The sequence below is a fragment of the Silene latifolia genome, chromosome 8 (genome assembly GCF_048544455.1).
Source record: "Silene latifolia isolate original U9 population chromosome 8, ASM4854445v1, whole genome shotgun sequence".
Classification (NCBI taxonomy): domain Eukaryota; kingdom Viridiplantae; phylum Streptophyta; class Magnoliopsida; order Caryophyllales; family Caryophyllaceae; genus Silene; species Silene latifolia.
The window spans coordinates 38,089,533-38,115,191 of record NC_133533.1 but is presented as its reverse complement, the minus strand read 5'-3'; the positions used below and the strand labels follow the sequence as shown (position 1 = coordinate 38,115,191).

The 25,659-nt window shown below is 37.6% G+C and overlaps 2 protein-coding genes across 2 annotated transcripts; both read right to left on the bottom strand.

The window, feature by feature from the left end:
• On the bottom strand, window positions 1-6,757 carry LOC141596740 (uncharacterized). Its single transcript, XM_074416981.1, has 4 exons — window positions 6,430-6,757; window positions 4,790-6,190; window positions 623-679; window positions 1-530 (listed from the first exon to the last, which is right to left on the bottom strand). Exons 1-4 carry the CDS (start codon window positions 6,634-6,636, stop codon window positions 291-293), a joined length of 1,905 nt encoding a protein of 634 aa, XP_074273082.1. The 5' UTR covers window positions 6,637-6,757; the 3' UTR covers window positions 1-290.
• Window positions 6,758-24,630: 17,873 nt separating this feature from the next.
• Window positions 24,631-25,221, bottom strand: LOC141595063 (uncharacterized). Its single transcript, XM_074415035.1, has one exon. The coding sequence runs from the start codon at window positions 25,219-25,221 to the stop codon at window positions 24,631-24,633; it is 591 nt and encodes a 196-aa protein (XP_074271136.1).
• Between the last annotated feature and the right edge of the window lie 438 nt (window positions 25,222-25,659).

The window sequence follows — 25,659 nt, the reverse complement described above, 5'->3', positions numbered from 1 at the left end:
TTAAGGAAATCGTATGCAACTTCAAATATTAAATGTACGAAAAATTTCACCTTCGACTTAAATTACAAATAAACATCAGCTAGCTATTGTGTCCTCTACAAATATCTTTCCTCACTCTAAATGACACCTAACTGAAGTAAAATAATGCACAATAACTAACTCAAGACTCTGCTTCATTTGGTGGGACCCCAAACTCACTGGCCGAACGGTGCATGCAATGGTACACTTGTTCCTCAGGGTGCTGTAAAAGTCATCCTTGTTGGATAAGTCTGTTTGGGAGCAGCTAAAGTTTAAGGAGCCGATGTACTCGGTGGTGGAGCCAATGTCGGTGGTGGAGGTGGTGTACTCGGTAGTGGAACCATCACGTCCATAGGCACATTCACCACTTGTAGAGCAGTTAAAGCTGAAGATGAAGTCATATTCATAGTTGAGAGTTCTTCTAGTTGTTGTAATGCGGTCAATGCATCAGGCGCGATCAGAGTAGCTATATGAGGCCTTAGTACTCCAACAGCATCTCTGAGTTTTGATTGCTACAAGGAAAAATTATTAAAGGGTAAACATAGATTAAGGTGGAATATGTAATTAATATACGAGTTAATGAGTAATTATAAGTACACTTTACCATATCCTCTAAATTTCTGAGGAGTTCTTCATTGGCCACCTCTTGTCCATGCGAATTCTAGCATCAGAAACAAGAATAGATTCTTAAGATAGGTCGGAGGGTTGACTGCAAATTAAAACGGTCATATACACCCACATAACCATTAGTCCATTACTAGTTTACTACAACAACAAACACACTGAGCCGACAATCCAACATGAATCATTATCTAATACCTTTAAGGGGTCGTTTGGTTCAGTGCGTAAGAATGAAATGGAATGGAATGAGAAACCATAGTTATATGGGGTTCTAATTTCATTCCTTTAAAAACTTGTTTGGTTCATTGTAATAATAAGCATGGAGGAATGTGGTTGGAATCCAAGGAGAGGAGGTGGGTATGAGATTCCAAGGGGTTGGAATGAAGTTAGAATCCATAGGGTATCTAACTCCATTCCAAAATGCTTCAACCAAACACCGGAATGGATCAAAAATCCATTCCAATCCATTCCCATGGTGCCAACCAAACACCCCATAAAAAGTATATATAATAATGAGACAAGGAAAGAAAAGCTCAATCAAAAATAGACAAAAATAAGGAAAAAAAAATGTCAAACAAGTGTGTAGCATCAAAGAGTTAGATAAATAATACTCCCACTATCCCGGTCATTTGTTGTCCTATTCCATTTTCGGGTGTATTTGATGACCAATTTGATCATTCACACACAATTTGGTCCACTTGTCATTTAGTAATTGGCTCGGCTCCCTCCTCTTTCCTTGGTCTTTGTGCCAAAACCAAAGGACAACAATTGACCGGGACGGAGGGAGTAATAATAATGATGAAAGAAAAAAAAACTAAATCAACATAAATGTAACAAAAACATTAGCAATGATATTCACCATCGTACATTTAAAATTTTCATCGAGCACGCAATAGTAGACAAATTACCCTTAGTCCCTCAAATCTCTCTGCCTAAGCGAGCAAGAGTAGGATGTACCCATGTGAGCAAGAGTAGGATGTACCCATGTGAGTATGTAAAGTTGCGTGTATGAGCAAGCAAAATATCTAAATGTGCAAAAACTAAAAAGAAGAGTGTTAGATACAATATGGGTAGCTGAATGTCAATCTCATTTATCATGCATTACTCATTCCCAAAGCTAAGCCCTGCAATCTTCCTATCAATTTATTTCATTGCAACCCATGCTGTTTTTTGCACAAATTGCACGAAAATCTACATTCTACAAAATTGCACTTTTATATATCAAAGTTCACTCACAAATTTTAATACACAGCACACAATAACATTTTAAAGAGTAGTACCCACATTCTCCAAAACACCAAATAAGAACTTCAAAATATAACACCTAATCAAATGGGGCTAATTGCCTAATGGTGTTAGATAAAGTAACTAAAGTGGGCAACGCATTTGTCGAAAGAAATTTTCATGCAGACAAAAGCACGGGTAATGGTCGACTCATCATTAGAGATCTTTTTTTCCAGGATTAAAGTTGTAGAAATCAAGGCAATATCATAAAAGAAAGTACATGAAATTTGCCAAGAATTACCAGAGAAGTGCTCATTGAATGTACATAAAGATGCACACACTCCATTTTTTGTCGCTTCATCACTAATGTCCCATTCAGGCACATTAAACAAAGTGCATAATTATAATTGGAAGTACTAGTCACTTCTGATTATAAAAACCGAAAATTTAACAGTAACTTTTAAGTTTGACAGCTTTCTGGTGGAAACAAAAATTTTAGGTTAGCGAACATGATACTAGGAAGTTTGTGTTCATGTAGAGCATGACCAAAATCGTAACTTCAGAATTGTAAGGGCACTTGAATAGAGAATTGAAGAGTGTGAGTATTATAAGGGGCTATAGACAATTAGACGTGGGCAAATTTAAACTGATTGAAAAGGTTCATGTAGAGTAACACTTTCAAGTTTAAGAAACATTAATATAAAGTGTAATTAATGACTATATCAAACCTTACATCTACACTAGGTTAGAAGACAAATGAGATACTAAAACCAAAGATTATCTTCAAAATTCAGTGGGATAAACTTAAATAGCTACACAATATCGAAAATTGGTTGGTATGAAATATTTACATTCCTTGCTTTTAAACATAGAAAGGAGATTGAAGAGATTGTAGCTACATTCCTTGTTTATAAACATTAGAAAAGAAATCGTAGCAAACAGATTTAATACCATAATAAGAACTCAACATTATTATTTTCGCCGATCATTAAACTCTTAAAAAAATTGTAGTTTGATAGTCTTTGATTCATCTTTGTTTAGTATTTCCTGATTTTATATTTATACAACGGCGATACAATGTCCTACATTAGTAGACTCTAAATCTTTTGGGCTTGAGGTTTTGTTGTTGTCACTTGTCAATGTAGTGACCACTCAAAAAAATTAGTTCAGCAATTAAATACGAAGCCTACAAACTGAACTCTATAAAACAGCACTAATACACAAATTCAAATTGTAAACTAACACACACTAAGGCCTTGTTTGGCTAGCAAAATAGGAGGGAAAGGGAGGGGGGGTGAAAGGAAGAGAAAGGGAGGGAATGGTGATGGGAAGCGAGAATGGGGCGTGAGTGTGTGGATACAATTTCCCTCCAAATCTTTCCGATTTTGCCTTGAAAGAGCGAAAATGGATCCCTCCAAATCCATCCCCCTCTATTTCCCTCTACCCTTATTTGCTATACAAAAAATGGATTGTAAATCCCCTACTCTCCCTCCCTTTCCGTTCCTTCCAAATCCTTCCATCGAAACACACCCTAATACTATATAGATGATAAAGTAGATGACAATGATTGTAATCATGTATAGAGTACATCATTAGTGTGAAATGATAGCTGTACAGAGCTTAGCACACAAACATGTTAACCTAAAAGAATGATATTTTGTAAGCACATAAACTCTTGTAAATTTTTTTAAAATTTCAGTGTAAAAAAAGTATCACCTATATGAACAGAGCTAGTATTCACATCCAATACAATGGTTCAACATTCTACGGAGTATTTTTTATTTCACCATCTAAAAGCATCTCGAAAAACATAATTCACCAAGCAAATTTAATATTTAGCCAAAAGGCTCAGACTGAATATTTCTTCTAGAAAAAAAGATCACATTCTAGTTGTAAATCTAAACCAAACTAATAAAAACCCTTAGGAAGCATAATTAGTGTCACTCATTCTAATAGAGTCAACAATACTACCCTAAATCTCCAAAGTTCTTGCCAATTGCAGGGTAGGAGGGCAAATATATGCAACACAAAGGCCTTTTCAAATAAGCAAGGAATTGACCGATTTGGACAATATAAGCCACATAGAAACTTAGAGATACTATAGTCAACCGCCAAAAAGAGTGATAATATTGTAGAGAACAATGACATTAGTGGGAAGTGTAATCATTACTCATATCTCATACTATCAAGCTTCATATAACCAGCGATAGTGGTATTAGCAATACATGTTTTCACCCAAGGAAACATTAGTATACACATTAACCCAATTTACCTTCAAATTTCACTTGTCAGAGAATCCAAGTAGCAGCAGAACTATTCAAATTTGACTTATTGGAACATTTGCATCTATGTAATGCTAACTTCGTAACCATAGGAGAATACATTAGCATACAGATTTTATTCCATAGAAATTATAATCCAACCGTACAAATCCAATTAATTCTTATATGAAACGGATTCCCACTATTGTAATTGTAGTACTAGGCTTTCCATTTATTTATAGTTCAACTATTTTGGCAAATAACAACTGTCATACTGTTGTATGCATTACAAAAAACCAATTTCAAGCTATATATGGTATAAAAGTTTTAACATCGTAACATACAATGGCATCAAACAAGACTAGCCCCATATTCCAAAATAAGAAATCGGGCAACTTGACATAAATGGAGGGGAGTATTTTCTTTGTTTCAATTTCTCCTATATTGCACACCACACTCCTATTATAAACCGATGTTCAACTTCTTAAATAGTATATTCCTATTCCAAATACAGAAAGCACAATTTAAGTAAAAGTTCAATTATCACCAATTAATGACTTCTAAACAAACTAAACCTACTAACTAAATTAACAACATTCAATCCAAATTTAAAGCACGCAAAAAGCAAAATTTGGAGGGAAAAATAACGGCTAACAACCACTAACCTTTTTTGGTCTCCCTCTAGTCTTGCCAGTATACACCTTCTTCTCCACCATTCCCACACTCCCCTTTGGCTTCCTACCCCTCCGCCTCACACCACTCACAGCCATGGCAACAACCCTCTTCCCCCTTGGCCTCCCAGCCGGCCACCCCCGCTTCTTCCTCTTCTCTACATTGTCCGAAACAAGCCTTGTAGCATTATTATCATTAACATTATCATTCTCATTATAATTAACAACCTTCTTCGGCCTCCCTGCCCCACGCTCCACCACATCCACCGGCTGCACATTGTCCGAAACCAGCCAATTAGCATTATTATCATTCTCATTCTCATTATAATTAACAACCTTCTTTGGCCTCCCCGCCCCACGCTTCACCACATCCACCGGCTGCACATTTTCCAAAACCAGTCCATTAGCATTATTATCATTCTCATACTCATTCTCATTCTCATTATAATTAACAACCTTCTTTGGCCTCCCCGCCCCCCGCTTCACCACATCCACCTGCTGCACATTTTCCAAAACCAGACCATTAGCATTATTATCATTCTCATACTCATTCTCATTCTCATTATAATTAACAGCCTTCTTTGGCCTCCCCGCCCCCCGCTTCACCACATCCACCTGCTGCACATTTTCCAAAACCAGCCCAGTAGCATTATCATCGTTATCATTCTCATTATAATTAATAACCTTCTTCGGCCTCCCCGACCCCCGCTTCACCACATCCACCTCATCCACCGGCGCTTCCTCCACCTCCACCTGAAACATCGGTTGCGGCTCTACAACCACTCTCTCATCCATTTCCACTTCTTGTTGCTTCTGCTTCTTTTTTGGACGGCCCCTTCGCTTCACCGAGCTTCCCTCCTCAACCTGCCCATTACTAACCCCTGCAGAAGGGCTCGAAAGCACCTGCTCAAGTCCCACTTCAGGTTCTGCCTGCGAAAGCGGCACCACCACTTTTGCAGGCCGTCCTCTCCGCTTCTTCCCAGCCAATGGCTCCGAACCCATATCGTCACTTTCAGGTTTGGCTTGGGGTACATTTTCAGCTCCAAAATCGGGTTGTTTAACCTTGGGAGGTCGACCAGGTCTCCGCTTAGTACTCGGAGACGGTTGCTCCATCAAAGTAGTCGGCGAAGCCTGAGGAAACTGCTGCTGTGGCGACGGCGGAATCGCGGATACAGGAGAAGGTTGAGGAGCAGACAAAGAAGACAGTTGATAAGAATTCTTAATCATAACAAGTTGGCCCGAGTTCTTAAGTCGAATTAAGTGGTGAGTCAGTAAGGCCGAGTGAGTGGGTGGTAGATTGGAGTAAACTCGGTCTATATACTTAGCTATAGCTCTCTTGCTCGATCCGCCTTCCTTCCCTTGCGAATTCTCCCACAGTATCGCGGCCGTAATCATCTGCAAGTTCAGTCAAATATATCCGTCATAAATCTAAAACGGGACAAATAGGATAGAATGTATTTTTAAGACGGATATGCATGTCTTAACAAATCATAGTACAATAATTATACTAATCCCTACGTCTCAATCATTTATTTAATTATTTATTCTCTGTGAGCGGTATTTTAATTTAATTAATCGGGACGAAGGGAGTACTAATATAGAAATAATATCGGAGAAGAGTCGATTTTGTTTACCTCGGTGTAAGAAGGGTGAGAAGGAACGGGGTTGGAGGACGGAGAAGGAGCAGGAGCAGGAGCGGGAGCCGGAGAAGTGTGGACATGGGCGGCGGAGAAAGGTGGTTGCGGTGGCGGTTGCAGTTGTGGTTGCGGCGGTGGCGGGGAAGAGAGTGGTGGTTGAGAGTGGAAGTGAGCTGCATAAGCAGCTACTTGTGATGGATCCATGAACGAGGAAGACAAGGAGTATGGAGTTTATGGATGAGACGAAAACTTAGGGTTTTGAATTTTTCTTTGGTCCAAATTGATTTTTGGGATCTTTTTTGTCCAAAGATAAAATAGGTGAGCCTATTGAATTGGGGTTGGAACAGGATGTAAATTGGATTAAGAGTGTTTATTCAATGTTCCGGATCAAAGATCAGATCGGATTATTAGGATTAAACCGAATTGTATTTTATTTGATCCGGTTCACGATAAACCTATTTACTCTACTTTGATGTTCGTTCCGGTCATTAACCAAACCGAATGGATCGCAGACCCAATCATAGACCGAACTTACTCCGTATATAATAAAAGAATTTTTAAAATTGTAATATTATTGATTGATTTTATTTCTTAATTTGCTTACACGTGTTACAAGATACTAGTTGTTATAAGAATCTCCGGGCGTCGTACCCCAAGATAGTTATTTCTTAGGGATAATGCACGCGGTGCCCTTGAACTTTGATGTTTTGTCCGAAATATCCAATTTTTTATCCGGAAAACTTTAAGAGGCTATAACTCGTGTTTACGAGCTCAGAAAGTGGCGATTTTTTTTTCGAATTGATTATCTTGTCGAGAACTACGACTTGAAAAAAAAATGTCGAGTTTGGAATTCGTGACCAAGAGATATGGTCACTCAAAGTTTGTTCGGTAAAAAAAACTTTGACATACAAAAACTCCTAGCCACGGGATCCAAATACAACAATTTTTTTTTTCAAATCGTAGTTTCGGAAAGATAATCGATTTCAAAAAAAAAAATTACCACTTTCTGAACTCGTAGACACGAGTTATAGCCTCTTAAACTTTTTCGAAACAAAAAATTGGGTATTTCGGGCAAAATTCGAAACTTCAAGGGCACCGCGTGCATTTTCCCTATTTCTTAATTTGCTTACACATGTTACAAGATACTAGCTCATGAAAGTCAATATAAGAAACACGAGCAATGAAGACAACTTTTTTTGCAACCATCTCTGAAAAAGGCCTCAAAAACGCAATTTTGTTATAGAGTATATTATTTGTGAATGGTTAGATCCACATTAATTAAGGTTGGAATCAATTCATTACAGACCCGATGTACCTTTTTGAGTGATGTAATTTTGTAAAAGCAAAGGAAAGCCCATGATATTTTATCATTGTTTGAAAAAAAAATACATTTTTGCATTCAATTAAAACGATTTGTTTATTGTAATTTTCTCAACGAAAAATGTTATTATGTAATTTGTCATATTGACTGAAATTATCTTGTTTTTTCTTTCAAAAACAATGGTTCTTTTAGTTGTACCGCACGCGTTCGCGTGTGGTACCACAAGATACTACTATTTTCAAAGTAACATATGCTTATGGCTTCACGGGACGATACCTAAGAATTTGTGAAGAACCAAAATTACACATAACATGTTGATGAATCACGAGTTTTGAATGCCAGAGGAGAATAATAAGAGATTTGTTTATGTACTATCGACTTATGGAGACAAGGTAAATTTGGCAGCACTAACTATTGTCGAAGATGTCTACATCGTAACAACATATCACAGCAACAAACTATTTGTAGTAGTAATTAACGACAAGGTGGGTAACCGCTCTTCATGCTTACATAAGCTCGTACTTCATTATCTATCTTTGATGCTCTATATTAGAAAAAAAATTGGATGTCATTCAATAAAACAAAATATCACATTATAGTGCAAAGGTAATTGTGTTATGAGAGTTTCATTGAGGTTTAGGTATTGGTTAAAAAGGAGTTGTCCCGAGTTTTTTTCGTGAAAAATAAACAATAGACAAACTTGCTTCTCTACGAAAATGGTTATTTGAAATTTCTTTTATGCACAGTTTATCATATTTATGAGGCCAAGATTTATTGTTGAACAAGTCGTTTTTTGGATTTTTTTTATTTTTGATAGAGACAAGTGTTTATCACCAAGTTCGTTTAGTACTGCAAACCTATATACCACTATTCTCTTTTAATTCAAGAATGGTTACTTTTTCAGGTTAATAATTGACCATAATTAAGTAGCCTCACTCCAGCTATATATTAAACCACACGAATTTCAGCACAAAGCAATATCACCTACTATTAGTGTACCTTAATCTTGGAGCGCCTTTATGGCAGCTTATCGATGTTTTAGGGGGTGTCATTGACAAACATGAGACATTGTATAACCTGCAATCAAATAGATAAAGGACCATTAGAAACCAGTAACCAAGGGCTAAAACTGAAAAAGGTTGAGGAAAGAGGGAATGGGGAAGTACGAAAATCAATGAATTAATTAAACAAACTCGAAGAATGAGGATATTCCCTCACCCCCACAATATGTCATCTTCGCTCCTCAACCCTCTCTCATCCCTCTTCCTTCAACAATATGTCATGCCCCACTCTTCCCCCATGCTCTCTTCCCTTAGCTAGAAAATATGACATTACTTACTACCCACCTCCAAGCTCATTTAGCACCTCCAAATTCATTTATGTAATACCTCAGGTATTCTGGTCTTTGATTACTCTATCGAGCTGGGGGTACTCTGTCGAGTAAGTTGTATTCAGATTCTGGAGTACATTATGCTCAGGGTGTACTCGATCGAGTAGGCGGTACTCGATCGAGTAACTTCCAGTGTTTTTACGGGTTTTCGTTACGGTTTGATGATAAAAGTGGAAAAGGTATTTAAAGGCTAAGTCGTCAGTTATTTTCATTTTACTTTTTATTCTCAAAAGGTTTTCATAAAAACTTCAACGACGTTCAATCCTCTCTATTCTTTACCATCAAATCAAGGCTAGGGTTCTTAGTTTTCGAAGATCTTTACATCGTTGCGATCACCGGTAATTGGGTAGATTTCTATGTTGTCCTTTTGTTGGTTTACTAAGTTTTGTCAAACCCTAATTTGGGTGATTTGGGGGTTTAGGGTAGAAATCGGTTTATGATGTGTAGTTATTGATTATTGTTGTAGGTGACGATGTGGTACTCTTGTACCTTGTATGATTGGCTGCAGTTATGGCGGATTGCGAAGGTAGGGTTTTCCCTACTCGGTTATTGTATAATTAATTTAAGTGCTATGGTGGTTGAATCATATGATTATTTCTATGGTTAATTGTATTTCTTGGTATTGGAATGATTATCAGTATTGTGGTTTTGGTTGTAATTATATGTGGTTCGCGAGGTGCGCCCTCGGTTGAGTGGAGTCATTTTCGAGAATGGCTTCAAGCTCTTGATTCGCCCCTTGTGGTTCCCGTCACAAGAGGGATGTGCACATTAATGGTCATTGGGTTGTCGCTCTATGGTTTTGAGCATAGCTTAGGTGGTAGGGTTGCGGTCTCCATTAGCGGTGTGAATTATCTGTTGCAATGGGTAATCTGGTAGGACTACACATTTAGTGCGTGGTCAGGTGAGTGGTGATTAAATGGAGATTGGGGAATGTGTTTGTGGATTTGGATGCTTATTGTTTCTTATTTTTATTATTCAGTAACTGGCCCCGGTTAAATGTTTTGAAAACTATGGTGATCCATTCGGGGATGGTGAGCAGTTGTTTAGTAGGTAACCATATGGATAGCTCACGGGATCTGGCTGGGATGAAGTCATCACTAGTCTTGAGTTTAGACTTCCATTGTAGTCTTATGACAGTTTCTTTTCTAGTTGGTTTGGTTTGAGACAGTTTGTATCGTACGTTTGGTTTTGGTTTTTAGGTTGTACGCACTTTAAACAGTTAAACTTTAAAGTATGTTTCTTTATGGTCACTTTTGATATATTGTACCTCGGGAAACCGAGATGTTAGCATCTCCATATGTTAAGGCGGTCTTGGTAAGGCACCTTGGTGTATGGGGGTGTTACAAAGTGGTATCAGAGCGATGATTTTAAAACCTGTAACCAATGAACTCAATGAATGTAGAGAGTCAATTTAAAATGAACGCTGCTAGGAGTTGTTATGAGCTAATGCAAAGGCTTGGGAGACGTCTTAAAGTCGCGAACTTTGTTGGAGCTGGTGTCCTCCAGTTAGTGCGGATAACATTATTGCACATACACTTGTACGGACAAGTGGGAGTTTGTTGGGGCTGGTGTCCTCCACAGTTAGTGCAATGACATATAAATCTCTAAAAGGATCAAAGGGTATACTTTTGTATTATTATCAGTTGGTCCACGTTTATCAATAACGGTTGGCTTGCTAGATAAGTTTGACGTTATTGTCATACTGATGGCGGTGATCAACTAGTCCCTAAAAGTCACACCTATAGGATACGTTTGAGAGATGTGACGGTATGAAAATACAGTCATGTTGATGCCTAATATGACTAAGCGGTTAGTCAGAGTCATTGACTAATAATTGGTCAAACGCGATGTTGAGATAATTATTTAATACGGATTAAATAATAATGGCTAAGGTGAATTAAGCAGTTAATTCGTAAATTGAATATAAACGATTATATTTAATTAATGTATATTGAATTAATTAATTATACAATATTGTCATTGTCGGACAAGTATTAATATATCGACTGAGTCATGTTACTAGTTGATATTTTAATATCCGATGATGGATGACGATTTATAATTAAAACCCGTCATATACATTTTAGCGAAACGAGTCGGACCACGAGTTAAAATAAGGAGAAAGTGGAAAGCCCACTCCCTCCCTATGTCACGGTTTGGACGAAATGAACAAAAGGAGTGAGCTTCTCTCCTTTTGACCGAATTCATTTCATTTGCACAAAAATTAGGTTTTTGGAGCATTTTCTCTCTGAAAACCTGGATCTCACATCGAAAATCTCACAAAAACTCTCTCAATATTGCAAGGCAATTAGAGAGTAATTTCTAGCACAAGGGGCATAGTCTCAGACGGTCTTGGGTGCAACGATTAGGAGGAAATCTATTTTGATTTCTGTTCTTAGGCCGAAATTCAAAGGACCCAAGGTTGATTCTTATACCTTTATCGTTTCTCTTGTATTTTTCGTTTATGACAATTAATCACATGTTAAAATTGCGTTATAGTCCTTAATTTTAAGGGTTTTATACGGATATTACCCTACAAACTTTCCCTTACAATTTTGAACCGGTCACTATGGGTGTGTCATGGGATCGCAACTTGTTTTTGTTGTCTTTAAAGTATATTTGTTGGATGAAGTATATAGTTGAGTTGGATGAATTGGATGGAATGATAGAAGTATGTGAAGTATGATGCAGAACATGTTTAAGTGATGATTGATGTTTATTGTTTAGCTTTTATAGATAGTAACATGTGGTTAGGGATACTGCTTTTACATGCATCGAGTTGCTTTTATTTGTTTTGTTGTTGTTTAAGTTGTTTGGAAGGAAAACCGAATAGTTATGTTGTCCGATTACAGAGAAGTTTCCTTTAAGCTGTTATAACTTGAGATTCATATATGATATTGATGTGATTCTACTTAGAGGTGGTAGCTTGTTCTCTTACGATTCTAACGATAGGTCACACGCCCAAAATGAACAAAAAAAGAGTGAGCTACGACTATTTTAAGAAACACTGGACGGTGCCGAGAACTGCGTAGGGTACTCGATCGAGTACCTCTTACTCGATCGAGTACACCTTTTTTTACTCGACCGAGTACGCCGTACTCAATCGAGTAACCCTGGTAATTTATTGTGCGTGCTTCTTATCTTCACGTACTTGGTCGAGTAGGCTGTACTCGATCTAGTAACCTCTGTTTTGGTCATATGCTTATCTTTTGACCTCGTCGCATATCATATTTATTTCAAAGATGTTCTTTTGCTTCTTTTTGCATTGTTTTACATATGTGGTTGTCCTGATGCATACGTTACCAGATCTTATGATGTAAGAAGTAGCACCTTATGATGGGTATGAGTTTGGTGGGGAGGACATGGATTATATGTGGTTGTGATGGATAGTGAAAAAAGGAATGGGAAGATTGATGAGCTTATCGAGGCAGGGAGCATGTTTTGTGAGATGTGGTGAGTGATATAGTGGCGTGTTGAGTAATATAAAAGTAAGTGAATATGGGCAAGGGGTGATGTAAGTTTAAGGAACATGAGAATGAAAGGATTGAAATGAGGGATGCGGATGGTGGTAACTTGGGATGTTTAAGGATTTATGGAGGGAGATAGTTATAACTGGGTTGGTTAAGAATATATGTAATAGAAGGTCATTGTAGAGGGATGGAGAAGAATGGTATATAGTGAACTTAGATGGAGTTATGCCACGACGTGGATTTGTAGATAGTGACTGAGTTTGAGAATTTGGATTATTAAGAGGTGAGCCTTGTGTGTAATTCTTTGGGCAATTAACGGTATGAAGTGAATTTTTGGTTTTCTAGGGATACGAAAGGAAAATACAACTAGTTGAAGAGTAATCGTTGGTTGTGTGGAGTTAATGGTGGCAAGTGTGAGTGAGTAGCATAATGAGAGAGGATCCGTGATAAGAAAGAATGAGAAGATATTGATATGAATTAATGGAATTTGAGTTTTGGACCAACGAGAAGGTAACCGGATTACTAAAGAGTTAGGTAGAAGGAGTAAGAAGATGAATTATGAATTGGTATTGTTGAGTGTAAAGGGAAAAGAAGGATGAGAGTAAGATGAGAGAGGGTTGACCAGAGTTGTGGGATATGAAAGTAAGGATTCATGGAGATGTATAATACTGTCATGAGGGTGTGAGTTAAGGGTTATAGAGGAATTTCAGGACAACATGGTAGTCATGAGTTTTAAGGAATTAAGAGGGTAAGAAGTTGGTAGAGTATTTGCACGATATGAGACTTTGGGTGGTGAGGTAGGTGATGATACAATTAAGGATAGAATTGGAATGAATGTTGAGGTAATATCATTGATGGATTTGATATTCGTTAATTGGGATGGTAACTAAGGATAGGAAAGGAATTTTTATATCTAGAGGTGATAGGGAGAGGGTAGCGATACGAAAGATGGTGGCGTCGTGGTGTTGTCACAAGTGGTTAAGCATGCTGCTATATAGAGAGGAAAGTCATTCTAAAGGGGTTGATTTTGTGGAGGCCGGATTGGTATGTATGGTTGTGAGGGAGTATAAGATGTGGATATAATAGGCGTTTGCTAGTAGTGAGTATTAATGATATGGGTACATTTGTCAGGAGGTGATAATTATGCGAATGGAAGAATGTGCTATGAAGGGCATATGAGTTAAGCTCGGACGAGAGATAACCTTTCTAAAGTGGTAACTTACGTGATCAGGATTGACTAGTTAGATGTGATTATGGGTCTATGATGTGTGTAAGTATTTGTGTGAGGTTCTGACCTCATGGGTAGTGGTATGGTGTGATAGTCATAAAGTTGTTACCTGAGTGTTTTGTGTAATATGTCGTGTATGGTAACCTAATAGGATGGTATTCAGAAAGGATAATGGTAGTTGGATGAGTCATGAGATGATTGTTGTGGTGGGACTCTTGTTTTGGTAATGTGGTGGTTGTGTTCCGGGTTGCGATACGGGATACTTATGAGATGAACTTTCGAAAGTGTATATCAGTTATTTAGATTGTTGTTTTCTGTGAGTTTCGGTCTGGGCATATCCGCATATAGATTGTTGTTTTGTTTATTGATGTTTCTGATCAGTTCGGCTTGGGAGTGAGGGTAGAGTATGATATGGAACAGAGTTGCGCATGTGGTCGCTGTTGTCATGGTATGTGATATTATGTTGATGGGACACAGTTATGAGAGGTTGTTAGAGTACATTTGATCTTGTTTTAGATGAGGCATTGGTTGACATAGTTGTAACCCGACAAGCAAAGTCCTAAGGACAAGCTATTTCTGGCCAACCTTGACGGTCGATTGCCTGACGTACAACTCAAAATGTGAGGCATGCCACCTTCACTCTCCGTTCATCCACCAACCGCCTGAACTTCTACATTCCATCTAAGTCCCATGGCCATTCATGAAGTGGGGGATGGACATTATAGGCAAGTTACCACAAGCCCCTGGACAGAAAGTTTATATGTAGGCTATGACTGACTACTTTTCCAAATGGATAGAAGCTGATTCATACAGGCAAGTCAAAGAGGACGCCATTTCATTTATCAAAAGGAACATCATATGTCGTTATGGCATCCCCTCAGAAATAGTTTGTGACAATGGCACACAATTCATGGGAAAGAGAACAATGGCCTTCTATGCACAATGGAACATCAACCCGGTGACCTCCACACCAGGCTATCCAAAAGCAAACGGTTAGGCTGAATCCAGCAACAAAGTAGTGCTCAACTTCCTGAAAAAGAAGCTAAAGCGAAGAAAAGGCAGATGGGCTGAAAAACTCCCTATAGTCCTCTAGGCTGACAGAACTACACCTAAACATCAACTGGCCAGACACCCTACTTCCTCGTCTATAGCTGTGAGGCAGTAATTCCAGCGGAAATTCATGTGCTTACCTCCAGATGTACCCTGAATACTATCGAGGAAAACAAGTCGTTAATGCACGATAGTCTGACCTTGGCTGAAGAACTAAGAGATGCAGCCAGAATCAAATAGCATCCTATCAACAAACAGTAGCCAGAAGCTACAACAAAAATGTTCATATCAAGGTATTCAGAGAATGGGATCTAGTCCTACGAAAAGTTTTCCCAAATACAAAAGACAAGACTGCAGGCAATTTTACCCCTGTATAGGAAGAGCCTTGCCTTATCGATTCAATAGTAGGTCAGGGAGCTTACAGACTTCAGACCCTGGATGGAGCGAGTATTATTTTTTTAGTGAGAAAATGGCAATTAGACTTTGGGTGGTACACCTCTCCTTTCTTTTCATTTCTTTTCAGAGCTTGGATGCGTTTTATCTAATTTGCTTATATTGTTTGCGAAACTACTCAATGGTTGAAAATTTGATTGTATTTATTGGGATTATCAACTGGGCTGTAGTGGAAATCGAACCTAGTTGAAGTTTTGCCCGGTCTCGATCTTATACCATGTTTTGCCAATTACCAAAATAATTCTGTAGTGGAAATCGAACCTGGTTGAAGTAGTAAAAGTGATTTAACGGATTATTTACATATGAAAGGGTCATAAAAACAATAAAGGACTCGAGCTAATTAGAAAGATTTGGAGACTAATTACAAATTTAATCACGAGTTAAGTTTATTAAAACAAACTAATTAGGTTTATTAATGCGATTTAATTAGGTTTATTTACAAATTAAATTATATTAAGTGATGATGAACAGACGAAAATATACAAAAGATGAATTTCAAAGACTTGATATAGATGAATCGAATCTCTAAAATTCGGATTTGATTTTAATGACGAAAACCCGCAAATATTAATTACTTGGGATTTAAGTCGGAAATTAAAAGTGATAAATTATTAATGAATTATATATTAAAATTATCATACTAACGAAATAAGAAGAAAACAAGAAAAGACGAAAGAAAGTAGACGAATTGACAGAGGACGAAGGAAGAAGAAGAAAAGCAGGAACTGCGGCAGCCTCAGGAAGAGGCGCAGCAGATGCTGCGGCCCTTCGAAGAGGCGCACCAGTTGCTGCGTTTCTTCTCGACATCTGTCTCCCGTTATTCTGTAAAAAGGTTTGAATAAAAGGTTTTATAAATCGGTTTTAAATATACTTTTGACGTAGATCTTACAATAATTAGTACAAAAGTAAAATACAAATATAAAAGATGGGATTTACACCCTCAGACTTACATGTTTGACGAAACGAGATTAATTAAGTTAACGATTAGTGATTGCTCGACTCGAATGTACGACGAAAGTGCCCTCGTAAGAGGAATTTAAACTAAATTGATTGAGTTGATTGAGTGGAGTTGGTCAAATTGGTCGGTCATGCAAAACGAGGCTGGTACTCAGAAGGATCCGAGCTTACGTGGTCGAAAGTTCAAGCACGTAGTCGCCAATAAGCAAAGAGCACGGTCTTAGAATGCAAAGGAAGAAGAGAAGGGCGGACACTTGCGTGAGAAATATGAAGAACGAAAGTCCCTATTTATACTAATCACACGGAGGAATTAGGGTTTCGGTAAAACTTTGGAAATAAATCTCGAAAAGATCTTAAAATACGCAGAAAGGAGCTGGGGAAGAAGCGCAGCAGCCACTGCGGCTCTTGGAAGAGGCGCAGCAAGTGTTGCGTCCTTTCCCCATGAGTTTCCTCCTGCGGAAGTAAGATTTTTCGCGTTTCTATTATGGAATTGCGGTAGATCTCAACTTCCTTATTATTTAAAATATAATTTCGGAATATATTTTGCCAAAAGATTAAAAGATTGAAATATGGAATAGAAATATCCGGAACATTCCAGAACATTCTAACTCGGCATTTTAACGGTTTATTAGAAAATGAAGACAGTTTTTTACCCGGACTCCAAATGAACTCTAATTACTGTCAAAACGACCGTAATGACGCGTATATGATGACCAAGGGGTAGACACAAGTATTTGAGCTATCACTTGACGTTAAACTTACGAATTGTCATAAATCGATCTGTGTACCAAACATGCGGCCCAATCATCACCGGGTGGCTTGCGGGAGGTGCAGAAATGAGGTATCTACAATTTAGTGTTTTTATTTAATTTTTAAAAAATTTATTTTTTCTTGTCTCCTTTATTACACCTTTTTTACCGACCACTTTCTTATATATTTTACTTGGTTTACTTTAAAGGTATTCCGGATCCCTAAATTTTACTTCGATTTTCAAAATCGTTTTAATCTTTTTTCTCGATTTAAATTTTAAGTTTTTATAAAAGAAATCCAGAATTCGATTTTAAAACCTATAAGTTTACCTTGACTTTGTATTATGTTTTGCTCATTTTTTCGCATTTTGAGGTGTGCGTTCACCCGTAGACGGTTCTAAAGGATGATTCATGTCAGCCTACCCCAAATTATTTTGGGATTAAGGCCCCGTTGTTGTTGTTGTTGTACGTTGTTTAGCATGGCCTTTCTTTCCTACTACATTCTTTCCGGTGTTAATTATACAATATATCGTATGGACTATAACCTTTGCCCTTGTATTTTCTTTATTATTGTTTCCCAAGTTCTCCTTGGGGTCCACAAGTATGGTCTAGGTTTGGCATTGTATCTGTGTTAAGTGTAAGTCTTGCTTGCGACGGGTCGCGGGTTGCGACGGGTAGTTTGTGAGAGGAAATGGGTAGAGGGGACAAGGTGGGCACCCACCCCATGTGCTTCCCCACTCAAGACAAATGGGTCATTTGTGAGGGGATATGGTACCCGTCTCTTATTTGTGACGGATACCTTCCGTCACAAATAAGAATTTGTGCTGTGTTAAATAGTAAAATACTACACGTCCTTATACTTTGGTGATATAGAGAATTAGAGAGGCCTTTATTGAATGATTTTTTCGTGTCATTTATTTATGTTTTAGGGTATTGCTGATTAAGAAGGGCAAGAGGATGTGTGCTTATTTTCCTATGTTTAATCACTTAATGTAACAGTTTCTTACCATCCCGCTGTTTAGGTTTTCAAATGCTAGTAACTTTTTTTTTCTAAAACTAGCTAATTGGAATGTTGTTACTATGGGTAGTTATAAAATTATCTGTGTTGCTGTTTTTAGTTTGGAATCATTGTCAGGTACTTTGGTTTAAGGCATTGTGAAACATGTGGGGGAATAAGATGGGTGTTTGGAGATGTGCTATTGTCCTAAGTTTAATGGCATTGTTGCTTATCATCCCGCCGTTTAGCTTTTCAAATATTAGTACCTTTTTTAAAAAAAATTAATTGAAATGTTGTTACCATTGGAGTTGTAAAAGTATCTATGTGTTGCTGTTAGTTTGAAATCATTGTTTGGTTTATGGCAGTGTGAAACATGTACGGGTATTTGTTAAGTAGGACAAATTCAATTATGCTGAATGTGCTAATCTGAAGTGAAGCATTGTCACATTCAAAAGATGAATGTGGCAGAGATGCGTATGTTGAGGTGGATGTGCGGCCATACAAAGAAAAATCGATTAAGGAATGAGGTGATTAGGGAAAAGGTGAAAGTGGTGCCAATAGAGGACAAGATGATGGAAAACCAACTAAGATGGTTTGGCCATGTAAGAAGGAGACCTATGGACGCACTAGTTAGGATAGGAGAGGGGAGGCCGAAGATTTGGGGAACAGAAAAGGTTTCTAGGGGTAGAGGGAGACCAAAACAGACATGGCTGAGAGTGAGATTTCTCGGGCTTGATGAGGGAATGGTGACAGAGAGGGCACAATGGAGGGCAATGATACATGTGGATTTTTAGTATTTGACGTTATTTGATATATTTAATGTTTTTATTTAATTTTTAAAATTTATTTGCTCTTTTCGGATTTATTTCACCTTTTTTACCAAATACTTTCTTGTATATTAATCATTGGTGCACTTTTACGGTATTCCAGACCGAAAAGTTTTACTTCGATTTTCAAAATCGTTTTAATCTCTATTCTCGATTTAAATTCTAAGTTTTTATAAAAGAAATCCGGACTTCGATTTTTAAAACCTATAAGTTTACTTGGCTTTCGTATTATGTTTCACTCCCCTTTTGTTTTTCACTTTTTCTTTTCTATTTTTTCGCATTTTGAGGTGTGTGTTCACCCATGGACGGTTCTAAAGGATGATTCATGTCAGCCGACCCCAAATTATTTTAGGATTAAGGCTCTGATGTTGTTGTTATTGTGCTAATCTGAAGTGACTATCATATGGTAAGTAAATGTTTGAGGGATTACGCATGAAAATTGATTTTGTTTCTTTCAAAGATAGGTAAACTTGATTTGAAGAATGAACTCAATGTTAATCAACACAAGTTATGTAACTTAAGTCTGATATACAGTTAGATCAAAGACCTATCTCTAAACTCCAGATGAGAAAAAAAATGATGGTTTGAGCATCTTATTCACAGATGCATTGTGAAGTAGTCAAAGAAGCTTAAAAGGCTGCATTGTTTTCGCAGGTCCTTATGTCTTTAAATGAGTATGGAGCAAATGTTGGTGATGATGTGCATATTCCCTCCCAAGTTGGACCAGAGAGATAGGTAAAAGTAATCATGATATTTATTTCACGACTAAGAGAGTTGGCGACTTGGCGCATGACTGAATGTCTCTTATGGGGCATAGATAAAAAATGTGTCTGAAGAGGCGGCAAGGTATAACATTCGATAGTGATTTTATTTTTGTTTACTAACTTGCTTGTTTCAACCATTTTTCTGTTGTTTCACCAGCCACTTCTCTTTGGATGATGTGAGAAGATAGGTCTATTTTGATTATATGAGAATCTTCCGTGTAGGATTTAACGAGTTTCTTGAAAATAGAACCATGTCTGAGATTGAGGGAAATATTTGTGTCAACTTGATTGACTTTTCTTAGTATGGAGGAAAGGTTCATGTGGTTGTTGAATTCTGGATTTGGAACTTCAGAAGGACCCCATGTCATCTCTATTACAACAATATCAGAGCCTTAATCCCATGTCATCTCTATTATTTGAGATTTTTTCATTTGGTGGGGACTATGTTTAAGGGTGGATTACCTCTTTCTTATTTTTTAGGGAAAAATTGGTTTTCTTTTCGGACAAAGGAATGTGGTTGCTGTCTAATCTAATGCCGGTCATGTCTTATCTTAAGGATTCAACATTAATGCATTATTAGGGGTTTACTTGATTTTGTGTTAACGTTCTATGTATTCATGAATGTATCTGGTATAAAATTTGGGTTGATGTTTTAGTCTCTAAGATGTACATATTTAGATGGAACGTTATATCTGGGAAATAATTGGATGTGGGTGCATCCTTGAGTGTCTGATACGACACTTCTGTGACACCCCCACATACCAAGGTGCCTTACCAGGACCACCCTAGCATGAGAGACCGTCACCATCTCGGTTTCCCGAGGCTAATATATCAAAGTTACCATTCCAAAACAACATTTATTAAAGTATAACGAATTAACTATTACATGTTCCAAAACCAAATCCAAAAACAATGTTCACTAGTACTCAAAAAACTGAAACTAGAAAGGTAAATCTCATGACAGCGGAAGTAAGACTCGAGTGATGACTCCCCATCTCATCCCCGAAGCTAATAACCATCATCACCTGTCACAATCTGCTCACCATCCCCGAATGTATCACCACAGATTTACAAAACAACAACGGGGTCAGTTTACTGCATAATCAACATAAGACAAGTACGATAAGATAAACAACTGTTCACAATCCACCTCCAACTCCCAATCACATCATGTAACCATTGTTGTCAGAATCGCGATTCGATCTTATGATTCTACGATTTTACGATCCAAAAATGTTTGTCCGATCCCGGATCCTACGATTCTATCATATTTGTAGAATCTTACGATCCTATTTATTTGAAATTTTTTAGAGGTAGGATCATAATACGATTCTACGATCTTACGATCCTACGATCCGACTCCATAGTAAACATATTAAAATAAATTTTATATAACGACATCATAAAATACAAATTTCATGTCATTTGTAGAAACATGTTCATGAATGATACTAAACTCATTAATTATCAATATTTTGGGTATAAATAAGTATTTTGATCTTCAATTGTATATTTTTACCAAATAAAAAAACTATATTTAGTGAATTTGTAGAATCTTACGATTCTACGATCCGATTCTACCGATTCGATCCTACCCTCCCCATCGATTCAAAGTAGAATCCCGATCCTGACAACATTGCATGTAACTGATTACACACTTAAGTGTGTAGCCCTGCCAGTGGGGCACCGCAGCCTTGCCCACCAAATCTCCGCTCATCAGCGAGCGATAACCCTGTTCATTAATGTGCACATACACTCCTGTGGCGGGTTCCACAGAGGGCGAATCAAGGGCGTGAAGCCATTCCTGCAAGTGACTCCACTCAGCCGAGGACGCGCCTATCGAACTTGACAAACAACCATCTCAACACCAACACCAAACTCCAATCCAACAACAGCAGATAATCACAATATCAATCGTACAAACAATTACCACATAATCTTAAATCCATTAAACACTAAACCGAGTAGGGAAACCCTACCTTATCGCAATCCAAGCACACACAAGCAATCAATAGCAATTCTCCATGACACCGTCACCTACACACGAATAATCACTTACCATCACTATAAATCATTCCCCCAAATTAACCCAAATCAATAATTAGGGCAAAACCCTAAAAGACAACCCATTAACTGATTACAAACCACTAGAGACTTACCAAAGAAATAGACGCAAGAGAGAAATGAACGAGGACTCACGAACAATCAACGATCTTGGGAGATATTAGAGAGGATTAGAGTTACGTAGAATGTTTTAGGTTTTGTAAAACGTAAAAAGTAAAACAGTGAATCTTAATTTATAACTCTAACCATCTCTAATCAAACCGCGGAAATAATCTCCGTCAGACCGGATACTCGGTCGAGTATAGAGTATACTCGACCGAGCATCCCCTACTCAGTCGAGTATTACCATACTTGGCCGAGTATTCCTGGACAGTAGTCTGACCAGAAACACACGACGCATTACTTGGCCGAGTAAGCCATATTCGGCCGAGTAACAAACTTAGAAAACCGTAGTATTACAACTTCATTTTAGACTGAAAAATAATTTTTTTTCAGGAAAGTAACCGTATCTGAAAGTCAGACACCGTCTCGTGTCCGACACTTGCATTTGAGTCAAAGTAACGTAACTGACAACTAACAAACGGTCAAACCTCACTAAGAACTCCACTCCACCAAACTCACAACCCAAAAACCTCCACCACAGTCCCATCATTAACTTGCTCCAGCAAGCCTCTATGAGAATGTTTAGGGTTAAATGGTGGAGCACATCCTGGTGGACATGGTTGTGGGAGGACATTGAGGAGGTGTAAGGACGTAGAAGACAAGATGGGTTGGCGCGTGGGTGGGAGATGACAGATTGAGCGATGGGGAATTTGGGGCTGGAGTACGGTTGCATGGTGGTGGTTGGAAGAGGGATTATTAGTTGATGTGTGTTTCATGAGAATTTTCTCACACAAAAATTCTCAATTCAAAATTTTAGTGAGCATTATACCGCGTTTGGCCGTATGTGTAATAGTAACTCAATTAGTTCAACTAGCAAATTATTTTTCGGTTGTACTTTTTCACATACGGATTTTACTCTTTTACATACGTTTTTTTTACGATTTTATCCTTGTCATTTCCAACACACATATTTTACTCACCCCTACCATCCGTCCATCCCTCTCTCAAAACCAATTACCCAGCCCTACCCTCCCTCCGGTCTAATCCATCCATCGACGAGTCGATCCCTGCTACAACGTCCTTGCTCCTGGTCTCCACTGTCGAACTGTAAAAACACTAGTTTGGTGGGGGTATTTCTAGGAGACGTATTTGTTCCCAAACCAGTTCAGTGCGCTGGATTCGCTGTAAATTAGTCTATACTACTTGTCCAATTATGCATGATTTAGTACCACTGTTTAAGGTAGTCATTTTGATAATCATTCATTCTCTTTATTTCCAAATGAGAAAGTGCGGCTGATTGAGTAGGAAATTAAATCAATATCTAGACCAATTCGACTTAAGGACATTCCACGGAAAATTCCATAATATTAATTGCCACACCCTCCGCGCCAGCCACCACAGACCACCATATGATGAATTAATCACCATCCACCACGAACTACCACCAACCTTAATTAAATCAATTAGATAAATCTCAAGAAACCCTAATTTCATTCTTTAACACATAAATATAATTTGATTAATCAATAAAACTCAAAAATACTATAAATGACCGATAATCAAGTAAACTACTTCATTAATTGAAGAATCCTGATCCATTGTTCAAGTGCTTAGATCAATTGGATTAGGTTTTAGGAAAAAAAAGTTAATAGAGAAGTTAATTTGCTTAGATTTTGTTGAAAAGGGAAGTGGAGGGAAAGATAATGAAATAGTGTATGTGAAAGACTAAAACTCGTATGTGAAAAAGTAATTCCGTTGTTTTTCTCTTTCACAGTATAAAATGAATCCTAGCATAATGTATGTTTACATTGTCATGACAATCTGTTAATCCATCTAAAGTAGACAATCTGAACATCAAATACAATGAATAATAGTATGACAATTGTTGAAACATTCCTAAATTAGGAAGTCTTTTGGTCCCAATATGATACATTATGAAATTCAGACTTGCTATTTTTAGAATATGGACCCCCTTTTGAAACTTTTATATCAGAATTTGATTCTTCATTACCCCTATAATCGGTCCCTCTCGTTCTTTCTTGGAATTTATCTTATGTGATTATTATTTAGGAACAAAGCATGAAGGAGATCAGGAAATAGTGTTTTTTTTTAAATAGTTTGCTTTTTATTAGCTTTGTGGGTTTGGACACATATTTAGGGGTGTTCATTGGTCCATGATCGTCCCGAACCAAACTCTCTGGGCCGAAGACAAATCACGGTTAAAAGGTGGACCAAGAATCGACCATATTAATATTGGTTCGATCTGGTCTGGACCAGAAAAATGCGTGGACCAGACCATATCAAATGGACCAACATGGATCAAATATAATTGTCATCAAAATGGTGTAGTATATATAGAATTAGAGCTTAAGAAGTTTGTAACGATCAAAATAAGCAACATTATCTTCTTACTAGATTTAAGTACATAATTACGCATCTTATAATATATGTAAACAAAGTAGAAAATAAAATCAATTAATTTTACGATTTTTAAAGATTCTTTTGTTATATAAGTTTTGTCTATGATTCGGTCCGCGGTTCGTTAAGTTTGGTCCAGAACCGGACCGAAGTAGAGTAAATAGGTGGATCGTGAACCAGACCAAATAAAATACGGTTTATTCTGGTCCAGACCAAATGGTCCGGTTCGATTTGGTCTTTGGTCTCGACTCCCGACCACTGAGTGAATACCCTAGACACATTATTGTTCTTTTTTTTTTGGGAAAGTTTAAGATATATTGATCACTTTTTCAAAATTATATAATTACACCTCATCATTTCTATAAAAACAATACTATAAAACAACCCTTTAAAGAATAAAACAATACATCAAAACTTTTGTAGCCACAAGCTATCCTTTGCCTTCAAAATGCACTTGTTCATCCTTTGAAAACGAGTCTTGACATCTTTAATCACTTGTTGAATAATGAGTTCTAGCTTCTTTACAAACATCTTCAAATGAGCTTTCATTTTCCAAATGTGGTAGAAAAGTGAGACATAACAAGCCCTTGGGAATCTTCTTTGCAGCTTTGACACTTTTGCTTTGGAATAGCACTGAATTAGTTCAGCAACCTGGAAGTGAATTTGTAGCAGCTGCTGCAATAGTCTACTACACTCTGTACTGTAATCACAAGAGTAAAAGAGATGTTGATGATCCTCAGGCATTATCCTGCAGATTTCACATTGGACATCCACTACGATACCCATTCTAGTTAGTCTATCTTTGGTGAGCAATCTCTGAAGCATCAGAGCCCAGAATATGAAAGAAGTTTTTGGAATATTAAGGGGGTTCCAGCATAAGAACCTCCAAGCCACCTTTGGTAAACCTTGTCTTAGCCACTTATACCCTGATTGAACAATGTAAGGATTAGAAGTATTTAGCCACTTAAAATCTGTATATGATTGGGAGAAATGAGCCATAGTTTGAGAGATCTTCCTCCAAGACCAACTACTGTCAGTTGAAAGAGAGTAGTCAGTCTAGCCCTTATCTTTTAAATACACACTATGCACCCATTTAATTCATATGTGATCTTTTTTGGAGGCAATCCACCAAGCATATTTACCTAAAAGAGCCTTATTCCAATTTTTAACCTCTTTAAGCCCCAATCCTCCCTTATCGTTAGGAGTACAATAGGTGTCCCAATTTATAGCAGGAGCTTCATGGTATTCTGCCTTGCTTGGCCAGAGGAAATTTATGCAAATAGCATTTATCCTATTCAAGATCCCATTTGGAATCAGAAAAATTGTTGCCCAATATGAATGTAGAGTAGACAGAATAGAGGACACACGTGTTAGTCTCCCCTGCATAAGAGAGATGTCTTGTTCTCCACCCTCTAATTCTAGCAACCATTTTATCCA

Bases quoted from the DNA above. Each gene is read 5' to 3' on its own strand.
- LOC141596740 (XM_074416981.1), bottom strand. From the start codon at position 6,636: ATGGATCCATCACAAGTAGCTGCTTATGCAGCTCACTTCCACTCTCAA. The intron at 680-4,789 runs GTTAGTGGTTGT...TTCTGATGCTAG, and splicing joins CTAGAGGGAGACCAAAAAAG to AATTCGCATGGACAAGAGGT. The intron at 531-622 runs GTAAAGTGTACT...TTTTCCTTGTAG, and splicing joins TCAGAAATTTAGAGGATATG to CAATCAAAACTCAGAGATGC.
- LOC141595063 (XM_074415035.1), bottom strand. From the start codon at position 25,221: ATGGCTCATTTCTCCCAATCATATACAGATTTTAAGTGGCTAAATACT.